The following is a 21,387-nucleotide window of genomic DNA, read 5'->3' as shown; positions in this document are numbered from 1 at the left end:
AACAGATCAGCCTCATGTTGATGGAGGGGCTGTGGATGAACAGATCAGCCTCATGTTGATGGAGGGGCTGTGGATGAACAGATCAGCCTCATGTTGATGGAGGGGCTGTGGATGAACAGATCAGCCTCATGTTGATGGAGGGGCTGGATGGCTGTGGATCAGTCTTGAGGAGAGGTGGAGCTCGTCTTATCGTCCAGCGCTGGGATTGAGGGGGAGCTAGCAGCAGTGTGTCCTCCGCTGTGAAGGATGTCATTCCTTCATCTACACAGCGGTCATAATGGGGGAGCAACTCCATTAATCTTCCCTCCAATTGAATTAGCCTTTGTGATTACAGGATGGTTCCTGGAGGAACTCATTATACACAGACTAATGACAAGCTAGACAGGGACACAACTGGATCATAATCACTGCACTCAGGATAAGATGGTGCTAAACTAACAAGGTAACCTAACTTGTCTTAAGATGTTGCATAACTGGTTTGTATCATTCTGAAGTAGCTATCTCACATGCTTTAGTGGATCTCTGGTCTAGAGGACACCGTGGTGATAAAGGACACTTTTTAGGGTGTTTTGGGGAAATGTTTCAGTACTTAATATACTCAGGTAATCCAACTATTTAAATCTTTAGTTTGTCCAACGTCAACATACTAGAGACGGTCAACACTTGACAGACCTTCCACACAGACAGAGAGCAAAAACACACTCAGGCATGCACACATTTACACACACACCACAAAACAAATTATATAGTAGGTATTAAATAATACATAGTAGATCTCTCTCTTCTCTCTCCTTTCAATTCCACTCTCTCCTCCCCTTCCCTGTCTTTCCCTCTCTCCCTCTCTTTTAGCCTCTCAGAGAGAATAAGAGAGAAGATAGTTGGGAGGGGGTTTGGGAAAAGGTTCTTGTATTTGAAGCTCTTAACACAGAAACCCACTGGGACTAAAGACGAGAAATGAGAGTGAAGACGGGAGAAAGAAAGAGAGAGGAAGAGGAGGAGGAGAGGGAGAGAGGAAGAGGAGGAGGAGAGGGAGAGAGGAAGAGGAGGAGGAGAGGGAGAGAGGATTTGAAGTAGGAAATTATATGTATATATTTCATATATATATATATATATATCAATACCGAGAATGGGACAGAGAGACATGGAAAGAAGGAGGAGAGAGAGGAGGAGAGAGAGGAGAGGGAGAGAGGAAGAGGAGAGGGGGAGGGAGGTAAAAGAGGGCAGAGAGGGGGAGAGAGGAAGAAGAGAGGAAGAGGAGAGGAAAAGGGGAGGAGAGAGCAGGTGTGTTTCATCATCACAGGTGGTGTTGAGGACTGATGCAGGCTGTAGCAAACATCTTTATTAGACCACAGAGGGAGACTCAGCCTTAACCGTGCTCTTTAATCTGGCCCTTCCTCCCTTCCTCTCTTCCTCCCATCCTCTCTTCCTCCCTTCCTCCCTTCCTCCCTTCCTCCCTTCCTCTCTTCCTCCCTTCTCTCTTCCTCTCTTCCTCTCTTCCTCCCATCCTCCCTTCCTCTCTTCCTCCCTTCCTCCCTTCTCTCTTCCTCTCTTCCTCCCTTCCTCCCTTCCTCCCTTCCTCCCTTCCTTCCTTCCTCTCTTCCTCCCTTCCTCTCTTCCTCCCTTCCTCTCTTCCTCCCTTCCTCCCTTCTCTCTTCCTCTCTTCCTCCCTTCCTCCCTTCCTCCCTTCCTTCCTTCCTCTCTTCCTCCCTTCTCTCTTCCTCCCTTCCTCTCTTCCTCCCTTCCTCCCTTCCTCCCTTCCTCCCTTCCTCTCTTCCTCCCTTCCTCCCTTCTTCCCTTCCTTCCTTCCTCTCTTCCTCCCTTCCTCTCTTCCTCCCTTCCTCCATTCTCTCTTCCTCCCTTCCTCCCTTCCTCCCTTCTCTCTTCCTCTCTTCCTCTCTTCCTCCCTTCCTCCCTTCCTCTCTTCCTCCCTTCTCTCTTCCTCTCTTCCTCCCTTCCTCCCTTCCTCTCTTCTTCTCTTCCTCCCTTTCATCTTCCTCATTTTAGTCGCTCCAGAGCGACTTACAGTGAGTACAGGGACATTCCCCCGAGGCAAGTAGGGTGAAGTGCCTTGCCCAGGGACACAACGTCATTCCTCCCTTCCTTCCCATGCACACACACATGCAGTACATAGACGCACACACACACTGAAATTCACACAGACTCTCTCCAACTCTTTTTCCCTGTCCCATCCCTCTCTCCTCTCCCATCCCTCTATCCTCTCCTCTCCTATCCCTCCCTTCCTCTTGTAGTGATGTCATATCTCTGGTGTTAGAGGGGCATGGGGAAGAGGAGAGATGGTGTAGGCAGGTCTTCAGGCAGGAGAGAGATTCAGGAGCAATGACCTAGTTTAACATCCTCCCGACCTCCCCCCCCAACCCTCATTCATTCTGCACAGGTAGGTAGGAGGGTATAGGTCACTTATTTATCCCCATTGGGCAATCATGGTGCACAGGAGAGAAGGATGGGAGAGGAAAGATCTCAATCAAAGGTGGAGTGAGGATCATGTCCCTGTCGTGACTAGTCATATTGATTGATGACCGTCCAATCGTAGCACCTGCTGTTTGAATATGCAGTGCTGCCATCTAGCGTATTTTCTGTGAACAACACCCCTCTCCTTGGCTCCTTGTATCATGTGCTTGCCTGAAGTGTCTAGTATCCAGTCTGGCCAGGCGGGGGCGCTGTAGGCTAACTACACAGAGTTTAAAGCGGCAGAATAACATATAACATAATAAATATGACCTACGTATTTGGTTAGCTTTACAGTAGAACTTATATCAGAAATAGTTCAAGTGAACCATTGTATTGATATTGAATACTAATAAGAATGCCGACTATAAATCAAATCAAACTTTATTTATATAGCGCATTTCATACCAGGAGGAAACACAATGCGCTTCAAAGTGGGGAGAAAGTGGTTAGGGAATACGAACAATATGTTCGAAACAAGGGAAGCAAAGAACCAGATCACCCATCTGGGCGAACATAGGAGAGCTGCAAAAATTATTCCCAGACCTCTGAAATGAGACGATCGAGCACTCTCCTGGAGAATGTTAAGTGCCAACATTACAAAGCACACACATAGCATGAATGATACCCCGCTAACACAGTTACTACATCATAAGAAACATGACATGTTATACAAACAACAATAAAAAATTAATGAATTTATAAAATAAATAAATACTACATTTTACAATGAATGGTAAGCAAATATATGTGCATTAAGAGTATATGCATTACAAAACACACACACACAATAATACATTTAATAGAACAGAACAGTTCAACTATATCACATGGTTGTTTCTTTATGTACAACATTGAAGCGTCACGCGCCTCTCCCGGTGTGACAAATGATGACTTTACAGCGGGGGGCGGTGAGGACGGCTGTCTCCGGTACCGACGTCACCAACACAGAGATGGGAGAGAGTTGCGAGCACCGTGCTTCATGGCCGTAGGAAGAGATGGCGCCCGCATCCCGATGAATAAGCAGAAAAAGAAGAGGAAAAAGCAGGCGGGACGTTTAGCCGAGAGGGAAACCGCGCGCCAGGAGCTTACACCACGAGAATGATAGCCGCGCTCTAAGGGGCTTCACGCGTTTCTCTCATGCGTTCTTAAACTCTGCTGGATCCACAGAAGGAGCGGGTTTGTTGTCTGCTACAGCTGTCTCATCCTCCGCCTCCCTGCACATCCGCAGGGACGAGGAGCGGAGTGTGGGAGAGGAGGGATGGCCGCCGGGGGGGGATGCGGGGACACGGTGGAGCAGTGCCGGGCGGAGGTGGAGAGGCTCAGCCGGGAGTTGGCAGAGGCCAACCGGGAGAAGGTCCGTGCCGCGGAGTGCGGGCTTGTAGTCCTGGAGGAGAACCAGACTCTGAAGCAGCAGTACGGGGAACTGGAGGCCGAGCAGGAGGCGCTCAGGCTGGAGCTGGAACAGCTACAGGAGGTACGGCTGGATGCTTGTTCCGCATTACGCTCCGCCGCTACGGCCGGATGCTTGTTCCGCATTACGCTCCGCCGCCCTTATGAAAGGCTCAGCGTCGGCAGCGTCGGCGGGTGTTTGTAACAGAAATGTGTTGGTGTCACATCCTCAACCTGGCTGCCGCCACAGCGCGCCTAGGGGATGGGTCGTATTTGGGCAGGGCCGCATCACCCGGCAACCATGGAGACACAGGCCTCCCAGAGAGACAGGAGAGGGGGAGGAAGGGAAGGAGGGAAAGAGTGTGTGAGAGAGATAGAGAGATGCAGAGAAAGAGGGAGGGAGGGGAGAGAGAGAGTGAGGGAGAGTGAGGAGGGAGAGAGAGAGAGAGAGAGAGAGAGAGAGAGAGGGAGGGAGAGTGATGGGAGAGAGGGAGGGAGAGAGAGGGAGGGAGGGAGAGTGAGGGGGGAGGGAGGGAGAGAGAGAGAGAGGGGGGTGTTCTGTTGTTCTGTGCTGCTACAGGGAGGGAGTGTAGTAACCTGATGCTCTGCACCAGACAGAGCAGGTTCTCTCTGTGTGGGTCTGTGTTTTGGTGCAATGGAGTTGAACATGTCTTATTAAGAATATTTAAGTTTATACTAGCAAAGAATAGGACACATTGAAATATATATTTTTTAAATAGAATGATGACACAGCAGCATATCACTAGATGACACAGCAGATCAGCTGTCTGTGGGGCTGTTACCCTGCTAACTAGGAAGATGAGCTGATGTCTCCTGGCCCAAACAGGATCTATGTGACTGATGATGGAACAGAGAAGCAGCAGCGTCTGTCAGGGTTCAGACGGGACATTCACATCCTCAGTAGGTGCCTTTATCCAAAGCAACAGAGAAATAGTGCATGTAGAAACTACATCACAACATCAAGGATCAGAAGTGCGGAGTTCTAACAGTATGTTTGTAATCTGACACCTCCCTCCTCCACCTCCCTGATGGTGCTTCTGGTCTCAGTGACATCACAATGACATCACAGCTCCTATTGGTCCCTGTTGCTCTATCAGACTGCTGAGAAACTACCTTCACTGGATATGTTGTTTCTGCTGCACTGGATGATGTAAAACTGTAACTGAGATGGGTGGTTCGGATGGCTGAGCGGTTAGGGAATCGGGCTATTAATCTGAAGGTTGCCGGTTCGATTCCTGGCCGTGAAAAATGAAGTTGTGTCCTTGGGCAAGGCACTTCACCCTACTTGCCTCGGGGGAATGTCCCTGTACTACTGTAAGTCACTCTGGATAAGAGCGTCTGCTAAATGACGAAATGTAAATGAGATGTTATTATCGTTGCACCATATCTACCATGCCTGGTAGATACAGACTGCTCTTGACTCTGGCCATTGAATCACTACGCAAATCTAATCCCTGATTGTCTACTGTACTACTATACTATATGCACTATTGATATGTTGCTTTGGATAAAAACATTGCAAAATGCATTTTTATATGTAAGTAGCATTAAGGGTGAAGTAGTGAGGGTAGTCAGGTGAGTGAGGTAGAGGTGGTGAGGCTCGGTGTGTGAGGTGGTGAGGTAGTGAGGTTGTGGGCAGTTCTACTTCATGCTGTGTCATGGTGAGAACCGTGTTATTCAGCCTCTCAGACGTCATCAACTCCTCGTCAACCTCCTCCAGACCTTCCCCTCGACCCCTGACCCTCAGACTCCGACCCTCGACCCACAACTCTCGCTTGGTCTCATCTGCACTGAGAGAGGGATTGTAAAAAGCACTATACAAGTACATTTTACATTTACATTTAGTCATTTAGCAGACGCTCTTATCCAGAGCGACTTACAGTAAGTACAGGGACATTCCCCCCGAGGCAAGTAGGGTGAAGTGCCTTGCCCAAGGACACAACGTCATTTGGTTTGCACAGCCAGGAATCGAACCAGCAACCTTCTGATTACTAGCCCGATTCCCTAACCGCTCAGCCAACTGACTCCCTAGTAACATTTGATTTGATTTTAATTACATTTTCAGAAAGCTTACCAGTTATTTTCACAGGTCGATATCTCCAGTATTACACAGTCTGCCGACCTGGTGCTCTGAAACCATTAGCTAATTGATTGACTCTGATTGGTTGTTCCAATCTAATAACCAATGGTTAACGTGCAGGAAGTGCTCCTGTCAGGGTTGCCTGTGCAGGAGCCAGAGACCACAGCTGGATGATGATGAGCTGCTCTACAGCAGCAGGATTCTACTAAACATCAAGTCTACATCCTTATGTTGTCATGGTTTCCTTCTTATTAAAACACATCCAGCAGAAAGTTCAGTTATGGTGGATGTTGGCTTGTTTATAAGACGTGTGATGTGTGTGTGGGTATGGGTGGGTTTGTGTGTGAGTGTGTATGAGTGTGTGTGTGTATGGGTGGGTCTCTGTATGAGTGTGTGTGTCAGTTTTCCCCCAGAGAGCTGGTGTTTGGTGTGACCTGAGTGAGGGGGTTTCAGGAGGGAACCGTTGTGATGGGGAAGGGTGTGTCAGATGCGCGCAGCATCCAGGGTTGTGAGGGGTTTGGTGGTTGAGCGGGGTGATGGGGGCACAGTGTGATGAAACATTCAGGATACGCATTAGCAGCTGCTGCTAGGCTAAAAACAGCCCAGACTGCACTCAGGGCGTATGATTGTAATGTCATAGGACACAGAGCCAACGGAACGCCACTTCTGGGGGAAGTTAGCAGTGAGCAGGCAGACAGGCAGGCAGGCAGGCAGGCAGGCAGACAGGCAAGCAGGCAGGCAGGCAGGCAGGCAGGCAGGCAGGCAGGCAGACAGGCAGGCAAGCAGGCAAGCAGGCAGACAGGCAGGCAGGCAGGCAGGCAGGCAGGCAGGCAGGCAGACAGGCAGGCAAGCAGGAAAGCAGACAGGCAGACAGGCAGACAGACAGACAGACAGACAGACAGACAGACAGGCAGGCAGGCAGGCAGGCAGGCAGGCAGGCAGTAGAAGGTGAATAATTCACTAAAGATGAATCGAGCAGCCATGATGTCAGCCACAGTGGAGCTCAGTTGTGGTTTGAGACTGTTTGCCAAGAAGATGGTAGAAAGTGTGATTAAAAGTGTTTATCCCTGTTCCCCCATAAGATAATAACTGTGTGTGTGTGTGTGTGTGTGTGTGTGTGTGTGTGTGTGTGTGTGTGAGAGAGAGTAAGTAGTGTAGGGGAGAACTGGAGGACGGGGGGAGGAGGGCTGAAAGGGTACATAGAGTAAGGGAGACACACACATCTCGTAAATTGGGTGAAAGGGCACGATGCTGTGCTAGCTAACTGTGAGATGTCTATGTGTGTGTATGTGTGTGTCTATCTGTGTGTATGTATGTGTGTGTGAGTGTATTTATGTGTGTATGTGTGTGTGAGTGTATGTGTGTGTGTGTGTGTGTGTGAGAGTGTGTGTGTGTGTTAGCTACTCCACCCTGTGGTGGGGTGACCCTGTGAGAGAGCATTAGTATTCTAGAACAGACTGCAGAACACCCAGGGGTGGAGGAGAGTGGGATGGATGGAGGGGTGGAGGGATGGAGGGATGGAGTGGTGGAGGAGAGAGGGAGGGATGGAGGGGTGGAGGGATGGAGGGATAGAGGGGTGGAGGGATGGAGGGATGGAGGGATAGAGGGGTGGAGGGATGGAGGGATGGAGGGATTAATGGAAAAGAAAGAGAAGCAGTGTGAAAGTGCTCATGAAAGCCAACAGTATCATTCATCTCTGATTCATGTAGTCCTTCTCCATCTCTCTCTGTATTAGGGTTAGGGTCTATCAGTCTACCGATCTATCTCTGTTATGGATATGGATTATGAACACACACGCACACCTACACACACATCTACACACATGCACACCTACACACACAAATCTGAGCTATGTCTGGTATTGTTTTTTTGCTGCCATTAAGATGTTTCCTGGAAGAGCTGATCAATACATCAAACACACAATATCACTTACACTGATGTCATCCTGTATCTCTCTTTCTCTCTACCTCTTTTGCACACACTCACACACTCTCTCCCTCCCTCTGTTACACACACACACACACTCTCTCCCTCCCTCTGTTACACTCACACACTCTCTCCCTCCCTCTGTTACACTCACACACTCTCTCCCTCCCTCTGTCTACACACACACACGCTCCCTCTTTCTGTCTCTCTCAGTTTGGGCCTGGTCCTTTCTGGCTGGGCTAACTGAAAGTAGGGCTGGCCTTGCGAGGGGTTAACCTCCCCCCCCCACCCCCAACTAGGATTGTCTGACTTAGACTGTATCTCAGTGGGGAAGAGAGGAGCTGCTAACTTAGACTGTATCTCAGTGGGGAAGAGAGGAGCTGCTAACTTAGACTGTATCTCTATGGGGAAGAGAGGATATGCTAAGCTACTGAACTGTTCCCTAGTGATGGTGGGTGTTGTGTGTGCCCCAGGCGTTCTGCCAGGCCTGCTCCACCCAGCGCAAGGTGGCGGCGGACGGGGAGAGCACGGAGGAGTCCCTGCTGCAAGAGTCGGCCAGCAAGGAGGCCTTCTACATGAGCCGTCTGCTGGAGCTGCAGGCCCAGCTCAAGCACTGCCGAGCTAAAGCCTCCAGCACCCTGGCGGACAACCAGCACCTGGGAACCCTGCTGCAGGACCTGCGTGAGGTGGGGGGGATCTGAACTAGGAGCTAGGAGAGGTGGGGGGGATCTGAACCAGGAGCTAGGAGAGGTGGGGGGGATCTGAACTAGGAGCTAGGAGAGGTGGGGGGGATCTGAACCAGGAGCTAGGAGAGGTGGGGGGGTCTGAACTAGGAGCTAGGAGAGGTGGGGGGGATCTGAACCAGGAGCTAGGAGAGGTGGGGGGGATCTGAACCAGGAGCTAGGAGAGGTGGGGAGGATCTGAACCAGGAGCTAGGAGAGGTGGGGAGGATCTGAACCAGGAGCTAGGAGAGGTGGGGAGGATCTGAACCAGGAGCTAGGAGAGGTGGGGGGGATCTGAACCAGGAGCTAGGAGAGGTGGGTGGGATCTGAACCAGGAGCTAGGAGAGGTGGGGAGGATCTGAACCAGGAGCTAGGAGAGGTGGGGAGGATCTGAACCAGGAGCTAGGAGAGTTGGGTGGGGGACAGTGAGGTTTGTGTATGTATGTGGACACACCTGTAACTGTGTGTGTTCTAGAGTAATGAGATGGTGAGTGTATGTGTGTATGGTGTGTGTGTGTGTGTATGGTGTGTGTGTATGGTGTGTGTGTGTATGGTGTGTGTGTGTATGGTGTGTGTGTGTGTGCAGAGTAAGGAGATGCTGGAGTTGCAGAGGAGCAGGGGGAGGGAGGAGCTGAGAGAGTACAAGTTCAGAGAAGCTCGACTGCTGCAGGACTACAGCGAGCTGGAGGAGGAGAACATCTCCCTGCAGAAGCTGGTGTCCACACTCAGACAGAACCAGGTACACACACACCCTGACAGAACCAGGTACACACACACACACTCAGACAGAACCAGGTACACACACACCCTGACAGAACCAGGTACACACACACACACACTCAGACAGAACCAGGTACACACACACCCTGACAGAACCAGGTACACACACACACACTCAGACAGAACCAGGTACACACACACCCTGACAGAACCAGGTACACACACACACACACACTCAGACAGAACCAGGTACACACACACCCTGACAGAACCAGGTACACACACACACACTCAGACAGAACCAGGTACACACACACCCTGACAGAACCAGGTACACACACACACACTCAGACAGAACCAGGTACACACACACCCTGACAGAACCAGGTACACACACACACACTCAGACAGAACCAGGTACACACACACACTCAGACAGAACCAGGCCCACACACTCAGACAGAACCAGGTACACACACACACTCAGACAGAACCAGGTACACACACACACTGCCCACACGTATCTCATTAATAAGGCATATCCTCTCCTCTCTTCTTCTCTCCAGGTGGAGTTTGAAGGTCTGAAACACGAGATCAAAGTCCTGGAGGAGGAAACGGAGGTCTTGAGGAGCCAACTGGAGGACGCTCTGCGTCTGAAGGACATCTCCGATAGCCAATTGGAGGAGGCGCTGGACTCGCTGAAGAGCGAGCGGGAGCAGAAGAATCACCTCCGCAAGGAGCTGGTGCATCACCTGAGCACCTGTGATGTCACCTACACAGGGTCCGCCCACCTGGCCTTCACCTCCGCTCCGCCCAGCGGCACTGCCACGCCCACATCCATCCAGTCTCCTAGCAACGAGGAGCCGGTGCGGTGCAACGGACATCTCCATGGCAACGCAGTGATGGGCTGCAGCGGGTCGTTGCCCAGAGCCAATGGGGAGTGTCGAGCAGCGGGGCGCAGAGGGGAGGGCGGGGCCGACCTGTTCAGTGAGATGAACATGACGGAGATTCAGAAGCTGAAGCAACAACTGATGGAGGTTTGTGTGTGGGGTTAACAACTACCTCTTTGTCTCACTCTCACTCTCTGTCTCTCTATGTATTTCTCCATCAATCTCCATTTCTCTCGCTTTCTTTCTCTCCCCCTATCTCTTGAGAAAGCACACACACACGTGTGGGATGCTGTAGTCCCAGGAGGTGAAACTACATCCCTCCCTCCGGCTGCTGTGATTAGCCAGGCCACAGGAAGAGCTTATTTGTATCCTCTGATACTGGATCCAGAAGCAGGTCTAGGACTATGGCTAGGGCTAGGGCTACGAGCAGGGCTAGGGTCAGGAAGAGGGCTAAGACTAGGGCTGGGGCTAGGGCTTTGAACTGGACCAACTCCAGGACTAGGACCAGGACAAGGACCAGGACTGAGGCTAGGGCTTTACCCTGGCCTAACCCTGGCCCGGTGCTGTGTGCTCCCCCTACAGGTGGAGTGCGAGAAGGCAGGGCTGTTGAGCAGCCTGCAGGAGAGCCAGACCCAGCTGCAGCACACGCAGAGTGCCTTGGCTCAGCAGCACGAGAGGGCCCTCCGCCTCAGCCAGAGAGTCACAGCACTCAGACGCCTGCATCGTGAGGCCCACCTCGCCCACCAGGCCCATCCAGACTCAAAGACCCAGCTCCACCGTGAGACCCTCATGGAGCAGGGTGGGGAAGAGGAGGAGGAAGAGGAGGTGTCCAGAGTGTTCCCCCACCACACCCCAGGCCTGGAGATCCTGCAGTGTAAGTATCGTGTGGCGGTGACTGAGGTGGTGGAGCTGAAGGCAGAGCTGCGAGGGCTCCGGGAGCAGCAGGCCTTGCAGGAGCGACCCCGGGGCCCGGCACGCCGCCACAGCCTGGAGGAGAAGGTGGGCCGGCTGGAGGAGGAGCTGAAGGAGGCGCGGGGGCGAGCGGGGGAGAGTCAGGCGGCGCTGGGAGCAGCGCAGGATGAGCTGGTGATGTTCAGTGAGGAGCTGGCCCAGCTCTACCATCACGTGTGCCTCTGCAACAACGAGACACCCAACCGCGTCATGCTCGACTACTACCGGCAGGGCCGTGGTCCGAGGACCGGACTGGGCGGGGCAAAGGGGGCGGCGGCCGATGATGACAGCAGGGTCCTGCTCACGCCGCGATTGGCCCGGAGGCTCGCCGCTGTCGTCGCAGCAACCGGCTCGTCGGGGGAGTCGCGGAGCCCCTCTGAGTCGCCGTCCAAGGAGGGGGGGAGGGAAGGGGGGAAGACTCCTCCTACCGGCTCCCCCAGCATCAGTGCCTCTTCATCTTCATCTTCATCATCCTCACCCGCTCTGGAGACAGCTGGTGACCTGCGCAGAGAACCCATGAACATCTACAACCTCAACGCCATCATCAAAGAACAGGTATGAGTGTGTGTAAGTGTGTGTTTGTGTGTGTGTGTGTGTGTAAATAATGGTGTGTGTACCTGCCGTGTGTCCCCCAGGTGCGCCACCTTCAGAGGGCGGTGGACCGGGCGCTGCAGCTGTCCCGGCAGAGAGCAGCGGCCAGGGAGCTGGCGCCTCTGCTGGACAAGGACAAGGACAGCTGCCTGGAGGAGATCCTCAAGCTGAAGGCTCTGCTCAGCACCAAGAGAGAGCAGGTGGCCACCCTGCGCCTCGTCCTCAAGGCCAACAAGCAGGTGAAACTGGGAGACTGGAGGACTGGTTTGAATGGGAGATTAGATGACTGGGGGACCCGGGGGGGGGGGGAGGGAATGAGACTGTGTGCCCCCTGGTGGTGTGGAGTGTGTTGTTGTACTTCCTGGTTTGATGTTAAGGTTTTGTGTTTGCTGTTTTTCTCCCAGACAGCCGAGGGCGCTCTGGCCAACCTGAAGAGTAAGTACGAGAACGAGAAGGCGATGGTGACGGACACCATGACCAAGCTGAGGAATGAGCTGAAGGCCTTGAAGGAGGACGCTGCCACCTTCTCCTCACTGCGTGCCATGTTCGCCACCACGTACGATACACGAACCACCTCACCACGCTTATCACACTAACCCTAACCCTTATCACACTAACCCTAATCTTTATCACACTAACCCTAACCCTTATCACACTAACCCTAACCCTTATCAGATCCTCACACATCACACGGACATACAAGATTTAATACATACATGGATGGGTGGATGGATGGTAACACCTGCCAGGTAACACCTCACCCCAGGTGTGACCAGTATATGACCTCCCCTCTCCCCCAGGTGTGACCAGTATATGACCTCCCCTCTCCCCCAGGTGTGACCAGTATATGACCTCCCCTCTCCCCCAGGTGTGACCAGTGTATGACCTCCCCTCTCCCCCAGGTGTGACCAGTATATGACCTCCCCTCTCCCCCAGGTGTGACCAGTATATGACCTCCCCTCTCCCCCAGGTGTGACCAGTATATGACCTCCCCTCTCCCCCAGGTGTGACCAGTATATGACCTCCCCTCTCCCCCAGGTGTGACCAGTATATGACCTCCCCTCTCCCCCAGGTGTGACCAGTATATGACCCGTCTGGATGAGATGCAGAGGCAGCTGACAGCAGCGGAGGATGAGAAGAAGACCCTGAACTCGCTGCTCCGCATGGCCATCCAGCAGAAGCTGGCTCTTACGCAGCGCCTGGAGGACCTGGCGTTCGACCAGGAGCTGAGCCACCGCTCCCCGGGGGGCAAGGGCCCTCGGCCCCGGACCAGCACCCCTAAAGTAAGTCATCCAGCCTCTGCCTCAGCCCCTTCCCCTGGCCTCTTGGATGCCCCACTCAGTCCAGTGACTACAGCCCCCGCCTCCCTGACCCTGGCTTTCACCTCCTCCACCCCCCCTGCACCCCCCTCGCCCCCCCGCCCCTGCCCCCTCCCCAGCCCGTCCCCCAGAGCCTCCCCCACTCACTCCGTCCCAGGGAGCCCTCCCGCCTTGGAGGCCCCCTCCTCGCCCGCCTCCTCGCCCCGGCGTCTGGCTCAGAGCCTGGGAACACAGGGGGGCCAGGAGACTGGGGTCCGGGGCGACCAGGGGGCCCAGACCCTCCTGGTGGACAGCGTGAGTGTAGACCACTCCCACCTTCCTCGCTGCTCGGCCGTGTCCAGAATCTTTTCCCCTGATACCCGGGCATCCCCCACTCGCCCCGCCCTACCAGGCTCCGCCCCCTCATCCCCGTATCGCTCGCCCCTCCTGACGCGGAGATCCGCCTGGAGTTCCTCCCCCAGGACACGCCCCCTTGCCAGCCTATCACGCCCCTCGTACTCCTCCTCCTATGCCTCCCCTTCCTCCTACCATAGTTCCTCCTCCTTCTACAGTCCCTCATCATTCTACAGTCACTCCAACAGCTACAGCCCTCTCTACCCCCGTTACTATAGCTACCATCGACCTCCTCACTGACAGCAAACTATATATCCCAGTAACCCCTTTTACTAAATTATAACAATCTACCATCTCATTAATAGGGTTAGGGTTAGTGAAAGAAATTAGCGATTCCCACAACCCCTCAATTGACAATAAACTTCAACTCCCACCTACCCTTTCACTGATGAAACTACAGTTCCCACAATCCCTCAATTGACATTAAACTACAACTCGCATCAGCCCTCTCTCTGGCCCTCAGAAGGGGAGTCGATGGGGCTCACAGAGAGGATGACAGACTGGTTTCCTGTTTGCTATTTCCTGTGCCTGGGCCTGTGGGCGGAAAATCTTTGTGACTTTGCTCAGGGATTTGACACAAGGAGCACAAGAGGCCCTGTCCTGCGAGGTGCTGACCCTCCAGGACACTCCCACTGGGATAGACTGACTGACCTGACGTAGAGACAAGCAGCTGGGAGGAGAGAGAGCATGCTAGACTCCCCCAGGACACAGGACAGACTTTACACTGGTCCTTTTCACATCGGACTGATCCCTACAGATCTGCTACTTGAATATATCCAGTCCCATTATTGTCTGTTTTGAAATAATATTACACACACAGCACTGTAACCAAATGTCCTTCACACAAGTATATGCAGAGCTTGATACAAGGTATTGATATGTGTAGTTTGCAACTGTTTATATATGTGGTTGTTGTTGGACTTACAACGCTTCTATTGAACACTCTAAACTCACCACTGTACTGCATTACTCTATCTAGCCTCTAGCACCACCTTGTGGACATATTTGTTACTGTCATGATCATGGTCCATAGTCCAACAGTACTATTGTTCTCAATTACTCAAAATAGCTTTTTTTTCATGTGTCTTTTTCTGAAAGGAGGGGGAAGAAGGTTATTTCATCCTGTTCAGACCCCCTCTGCCTCATATCAGTATCAGTTGTAGTGTGAGTCCCCCCGAGGGCGGGGAGGGGTATTGCGCCCAACCTCAGGGGAGAAAAGCTCTACTCTCAGGGAATGTGACACACATCTACAGGAACTCGTTACAGCCACCAAATCAGAATTATGTCACTGTTAAACGTACTTGACAATGAGGTACTGCAATTAGCTACAACCACCACAGGTCAGCTGTGAACATGTGCCTGCTCAGTGCACTGCAGTACCCAGACAGGCTGACAGGGGGAGCATGCTGCAGTACCCAGACAGGCTGACAGGGGGAGCATGCTGCAGTACCCAGACAGGACACTTCTTCTTCTCACACACAATTCTTCTTCATGTTGCTCTAATGGTTTTGATCTGTGTAGATTCGCCCCAGTAAAGCTAATTCTGAGGCAGATTCTGGTGTGACTGTAGAGTTCCGTCTGCGCTGGCCTCACTGTGACACTGCATCCCTGGGTTGGTTTGTTGTTTCTGTGGTGAAGGGCTGCTGCTGTTCACGTCACTTTCATGCCACATGAAAATAATGTTCTGAAACATCTGTTCTTTTTTTGGTCAGACAGACAGTCCATTTCCTCCCCTCCTCTTCTCTGTCTTTTTTGCACCCCCTCATCTCCCCTCTCCTCCTCCTCTCCTCATGTCTCCCCTCCCCTCCTCCCCAATCCTCCCTTTCTCTCCCCCTCCTCTCCTCATGTCTCCCCTCCTCTCCCATCTCTCCTCCCCTCCATGAGACAGTAACAGAAGGGATCCTCACAGCACCAGATACAGTATCAGTGACAATATTGTATTCTTCTGCACTGCCATAAGGCCAGAGCACATTTGACAGGCCATGATCGCATGGCCAAGACCATGCGATCATGGCTGTGTTGGACAGATATAGCTGGCTGGTGATTGGTCTCCAGGCGATTGGTCTCCAGGCGATTGGTCTCCAGGCGATTGGTCTCCAGGCGATTGGTCTCCAGGCGATTGGTCTCCAGGCGATTGGTCTCCAGGTGATTGGTCTCCAGGCGATTGGTCTCCAGGCGATTGGTCTCCAGGCGATTGGTCTCCAGGCGATTGGTCTCCAGGCGATTGGTCTCCAGGTGATTGGTCTCCAGGCGATTGGTCTCCAGGCGATTGGTCTCCAGGCGATTGGTCTCCAGGCGATTGGTCTCCAGGTGATTGGTCTCCAGTTGCCACAAATTTACTTGAGAAACTGATGATTCGGCTAATTTGGTTGTGTGTGTGTGTGTGACAGATAAAGTGGTAGTTGTGTGGTTGGCTTATGGTTAACAGGAAATGAACCAGTTTAAATTCCTCTCTGTGACACCCCACCACACACACACATCACACCACACTCACACACACAAAGCACACCACACTCACACACAACACACACACAGCACACACACACACTTCAGAATCATCACCCGGTTTTCTTTACTTCCAACACAAGTTAAAGTTACTGGGATCTAAAATGTTTCTGGATCCTGTCAGGTGCAGCTCTGCCCTCCTGTCAGGTGCAGCTCTGATGCAAGGTTAGCCCCCCCCATCCCCCTTCCTCAGCAGAAACAACGACACTACTGCTCAGAGACAACGTATTTGTATTTGAACTCAGCAAATAAATGTACGAAAAAAGACAGTCTCTCTCTCTTCTCTCGTGTCCCCCTCCTCGTGTCCCCCCCCCTCCTCGTGCCCCCCCTTGCTTCCTCGTGCCCCCCTCCCCTCCTCGTGCCCCCCCTCCCCTCCTCGTGCCCCCCCTCCCCTCCTCGTGTCCCCCCTCCCCTCCTCGTGCCCCCCCTCCCCTCCTCGTGTCCCCCCTCCCCTCCTCGTGCCCCCCCTCCCCTCCTCGTGCCCCCCCTCCCCTCCTCGTGTCCCCCCTCCCCTCCTCGTGCCCCCCCTCCCCTCCTCGTGTCCCCCCTCCCCTCCTCGTGCCCCCCCTCCCCTCCTCGTGCCCCCCCTCCCCTCCTCGTGTCCCCCCTCCCCTCCTCGTGCCCCCCCTCCCCTCCTCGTGTCCCCCCTCCCCTCCTCGTGCCCCCCCTCCCCTCCTCGTGTTAGCTCACTAGCTCATTAGCACCATTAGCCTGTTAGCCTCAGAGCACCCTGTATGCATGTGTTCTGTTCCAGCTTGTCTGGATCTGTGTGGTCACGTCATACACACTGTACATGCACACTGTACATACACAATGTGAATACCATGTATAAACCTGTTGTTTTGATCTGTGTGTGTGTGGTCCTTCTCTCTCCTATCAAGGGTTGAAGGGTTTGTTTGGCAATGGTTAACCATAGACAGGGTTAAGTTAAGGTTAAGTCTCTTTGTTTAGATTGGCATGTGTTAGCCAATCAGACAGCCAGCTTCCTCACTGCAGCTTCATACGGCAGTTTACTTCCTGGTGAGCCAGCCTATGAGCAGGTGAGTAGAGGTGTGGCATCACGCCCCATAGAGGTCCTACAGGAGGGGCTCTTATCATGGCAGAGGAGCTATCTTACCTAACCCATTCTGAGGCCTGTTCCTTAAAGCCAGTTTACCGAATAAGCCAGGCTTATGTTAGTTAGTCGGACTAATTTCTAGTTTATTCGCTTCCATAAAGCCAGATCAACGTAGTTCAGACTCAGTTACTATGGCAACTTATTCTTCTAAACTGGCCTGGTCCGGGGCAGGCTAACTGTCAGGCTTAGACCGTATTGTTGCTTAACCAGACGTTCCTGTAACACTGACCCAACGGGAAAACGATGATTTACCACAGACATTCTAATTTTCTCATTCTCGCTCAGTTCAATATGTAGGCTACATTTATAGAAAATCTACTTAAATACATGATAAATGATTTCAGAATGATACAAACCTACATAGTTAAACCTATGGCTATATGGTAGTTTGTGATTTCAAATGTTTAGGCATCAGGCATTTAGGCCTATATCTCAATCTAAATTATCCCAGTATAATTATCATAGCTACATAATTGTTAACAGTAGCCTACAATTGAAAAATAAACCTAAATCCATACATCTATCCTTCATTTTCCCATTTTCATTAACCCTAACACAAAAACCATGTTAAAAAGTTAGGCTACTGGATAATGTATTGATAAAAAGTAGGCTATTCATAAAACAATGTCAAAAAAGTCAATTTAATTTAATGTGTTTAGAGGGTGTCTGTTTTTTTTATCAATGAAGTAAAGGTCTATAAGAAAGGACCTCAACTTACATAGCCTATTGTTCACGTCATCATGGCGTTTAATTTTATTTTGAGTGGTGGATGAGGGAGCTGTCATACTACACGGCTTAAAGGGAACGTTCTTTCTGGAAGAAGTCACGTGGCCGTGTGCATTGCTTTTGCCGTGGTGGATTGTATGATCCATGTTTTACCTCTCGGGCTGCTTAAGAATTGGGTGCACGCGCAATTAGCTTGACTACTTAAATCTGACTTGAATAAGTAGGAGTGCATGAGCTGAAATTGGCCTTTATGGAACCGCTTTAGCCCCGTTTGACTTGTTAAGCTAATTGAAGTCAGGTTTGGGACTTTAAGTCCAGCTTTTTTGAGCGGCCTTTATGGAACAGGCCTCAGGGGGCCATCTTACCTGGACAAGATTCCAAAACATTTAAAATTAATAGCAACCCCCCTGTTATTGTTGCTAAGCAAGTCAGCATTTAGTTATTGTTGTTTGTCTTCTATAACTGCTTGAAGTGAGTTGCAGCTAGCAAGGGCGGGACTACAGCGGTTGGGGTGGAGCTCCACCACACAGTCATCAGTGAGGGAGGAGCTATAGGTGATAAGGACAGGGCAAAAGTGAGTGTCTCTGTGCCAGTCTAACGGGCCAGTGTCTCTGTGCCAGTCTAACGGGCCAGTGTCTCGTAGATCGTCAGCAGTCTGCTGCCCCAGTGCCGGCGGTTTCGTGCCGGCGGTTTCCTCCCAGCTAACGAGGGGGCGGAGCCTCCCTGCTAACAAGGTACACTACCACTACTGCTGAGAACAACACCATCATCTAGATACACAGTTCAACATTCCACACATTTAGTGTTGAGAGTGTCATGTGTTCCCTCCCCACCTCTTTCTCTCCCCTTCTCTCTCCACCCCTCCCCTCCTCTCTCCACCCCTCCTCTTTTCTCTCCTCCCCTCCTCTCTCCACCCCTCCTCTCTCCACCCCTCCTCTCTCCACCCCTCCCCTTCTCTCTCCACCCCTTCCCTCCTCTCTCCACCCCATCTCTTCTCTCTCCACCCATTCTCTCCTCTCTCCACCCCATCTCTTCTCTCTCCACCCCTCCCCTCTTCTCTCCACCCCATCTCTTCTCTCTCCACCCCTCCCCTCCTCTCTCCACCCCTCCTCTCTCCACCCCTCCTATTCTCTCTCCACCCCTCCTCTCTCCACCCCTCCCCTTCTCTCTCCACCCCTTCCCTCCTCTCTCCACCCCATCTCTTCTCTCTCCACCCATTCTCTCCTCTCTCCACCCCATCTCTTCTCTCTCCACCCCTCCCATCTTCTCTCCACCCATTCTCTCCTCTCTCCACCCCTCCTCTTCTCTCTCCACCCCTCCCCTCTCCACCCCATCTCTTCTCTCTCCACCCCTCCCCTCCTCTCTCCACCCCTCCTCTTCTCTCTCCTCCCCTCCTCTCTCCACCCCTCCTCTCTCCACCCCTCCTCTTCTCTCTCCACCCCTCCCCTCCTCTCTCCACCCCTCCCCTCCTCTCTCCACCCCTCCCCTCCTCTCTCCACCCCTCCTCTTCTCTCTCCACCCCTCCCCTCCTCTCTCCACCCCTCCTTTTCTCTCTCCACCCCTCCTCTTCTCTCTCCACCCCTCCCCTCCTCTCTCCACCCCTCCCCTCCTCTCTCCACCCCTCCTCTTCTCTCTCCACCCCTCCCCTCCTCTCTCCACCCCTCCTCTTCTCTCTCCACTCCTCCCCTCCTCTCTCCACCCCTCCTTTTCTCTCTCCACCCCTCCTCTTCTCTCTCCACCCCTCCTCTCTCCACCCCTCCTCTTCTCTCTCCACCCATTCTCTCTCCACCCCTCCCCTCCTCTCTCCACCCCTCCCCTCCTCTCTCCACCCCTCCCCTCCTCTCTCCACCCCTCCTTTTCTCTCTCCACCCCTCCTCTCTCCACCCCTCCCCTCCTCTCTCCACCCCTCCTCTTCTCTCTCCACCCCTCCTCTTCTCTCTCCACCCCTCCTCTCTCCACCCCTCCCCTCCTCTCTCCACCCCATCTCTTCTCTCTCCACCCCTCCCCTCCTCTCTCCACCCCTCCTCTTCTCTCTCCTCCCCTCCTCTCTCCACCCCTCCCCTCCTCTCTCCACCCCTCCTCTTCTCTCTCCTCCCCTCCTCTCTCCACCCCTCCCCTCCTCTCTCCACCCCTCCTCTTCTCTCTCCACCCCTCCCCTCCTCTCTCCACCCCTCCCCTCCTCTCTCCACCCCTCCTCTTCTCTCTCCTCCCCTCCTCTCTCCACCCCTCCCCTCCTCTCTCCACCCCTCCTCTTCTCTCTCCACCCCTCCCCTCCTCTCTCCACCCCTCCTCTTCTCTCTCCACCCTTCCCTCCATTCCTCTCCTCTCCACAGATGATGCCTCTCCAGCAGCTCTGAGCTACATGTCCTAGAAGCACCAGCTCCCCTCCAGTGCCTCCCCTCTGGTCCCCCTGGCCCCCCTGGCCCCTCTGGTCCCCCTGCCCCCCCCCCAGCTCCAACCCCTGACCCCTGACACCCAGTTCTGCAGAGCTGAGCCAGAGCAGTGCCTCCATCTGAAACCATGTCACCCTGGAGACGCTACAGGGACAACACTATGACTTCACGTCTCTCTGCTCTCTCTGTCTCCATCTATGTATGTGTGTGTGTTTATATACTATGCTTTGGGTTGTAACCCGGAAGTGTTCTGTACAATTTCCATGTGAAGCCCAGGTGTAGTCCTCCATGTTAGCATGCTAAAGGTGTTAGCATGCTAAAGGTGTTAGCATGCTAAAGGTGTGAGCTTCCGACACTGTCAAGCTTCTACATCAGGGGTGGGGAACCTTTGTTCTGCCAAGGGCCATTTGGATATTTATTAAATCATTCGGGGCCGTACAGAATTATCAACTTAAAAATGTGCCTGCTATATTTGGTCAAACATTTAATTAACTCACCCCTAATGTGATGGCTGGAACTGCTTCTCTTTGGTGAGGTTTGTGATGTTAGCTGGCACGGATGCAGCCTGCTTTGACTAGGGGTGCATCGAACATTTCTTGGGGGGTATCATGATTACGGAAAGGGATCGTATAATTTTTTATATTGCTACCATTTTTGAGACTGATTATCGATCTGAGTGTTAATCAGGCGCGGAGCCATACGTTGTAAACATTCGGGGCTTAGCCCATACCAACAACGTATTCTGGGTTTGATTCGCTAGAAAGGAATTCCACACTTACCTTAATGCGCGCAGAGCGTGCGAGCGAAATGTTTTGGTACATTTGTACGCAACGCTGCGCGCCACCACAGTCCTCTTCCACATATTAAAATAGTGCTGCTGCCAACGAATAATGCACCTAATAATATGGTTCCTGCAGTGCCATGGCGGGCCGGACCAAATGATTTCGGGCCGGACGTTCCCCACCCCTGTTCTACACCATCACATACACAGCCTCCATATTAATCAAATCAAAATGTATTTGTATAGCCCTTTTTAGAAGCAATGTCACAGAGGGCTTCACATATGCCAATAGAACTAGCATAGATTAGCATGCTTCAGGTGTTAGCTTCTGTGTGTCTGCTGTACATAGCTTCATCCCTCTGTCCACCCTGGCCTTACTGTCATAGCTGCCCTG

The 21,387-nt window shown here is 52.6% G+C and overlaps 1 protein-coding gene across 3 annotated transcripts; it reads left to right on the top strand.

Annotated features, from left to right (window-relative positions):
• Positions 1–3,320: 3,320 nt before the first annotated feature.
• LOC134037758 (protein bicaudal D homolog 1-like) lies at positions 3,321–20,586 on the top strand. Of its 3 annotated transcripts, XR_009932572.1 has the most exons (11): positions 3,329–3,943; positions 8,359–8,571; positions 9,194–9,346; positions 9,894–10,364; positions 10,800–11,723; positions 11,804–11,998; positions 12,164–12,315; positions 12,832–13,042; positions 18,463–18,553; positions 20,153–20,517; positions 20,552–20,586. XR_009932572.1 is itself a non-coding variant. In XM_062483267.1 (10 exons), the coding sequence occupies exons 1-9, from the start codon at positions 3,728–3,730 to the stop codon at positions 18,547–18,549; spliced, it is 2,622 nt and encodes an 873-aa protein (XP_062339251.1). In that variant the 5' UTR covers positions 3,329–3,727; the 3' UTR covers positions 18,550–18,553; positions 20,153–20,519. The 3 variants fall into 3 exon arrangements, 2 of the variants coding, with proteins under 2 accessions (XP_062339250.1, XP_062339251.1); XM_062483267.1 differs by lacking the exon at positions 20,552–20,586 and having other exon boundaries at positions 20,153–20,519; XM_062483266.1 differs by lacking the exons at positions 18,463–18,553; positions 20,153–20,517; positions 20,552–20,586 and having other exon boundaries at positions 3,321–3,943; positions 12,832–15,438.
• The last annotated feature ends 801 nt before the right edge of the window (positions 20,587–21,387 follow it).

The sequence above is a fragment of the Osmerus eperlanus genome, chromosome 17, assembly GCF_963692335.1.
Source record: "Osmerus eperlanus chromosome 17, fOsmEpe2.1, whole genome shotgun sequence".
In the NCBI taxonomy this organism is placed as follows: domain Eukaryota; kingdom Metazoa; phylum Chordata; class Actinopteri; order Osmeriformes; family Osmeridae; genus Osmerus; species Osmerus eperlanus.
This window is presented reverse-complemented; position numbering and strand designations above follow the sequence as displayed.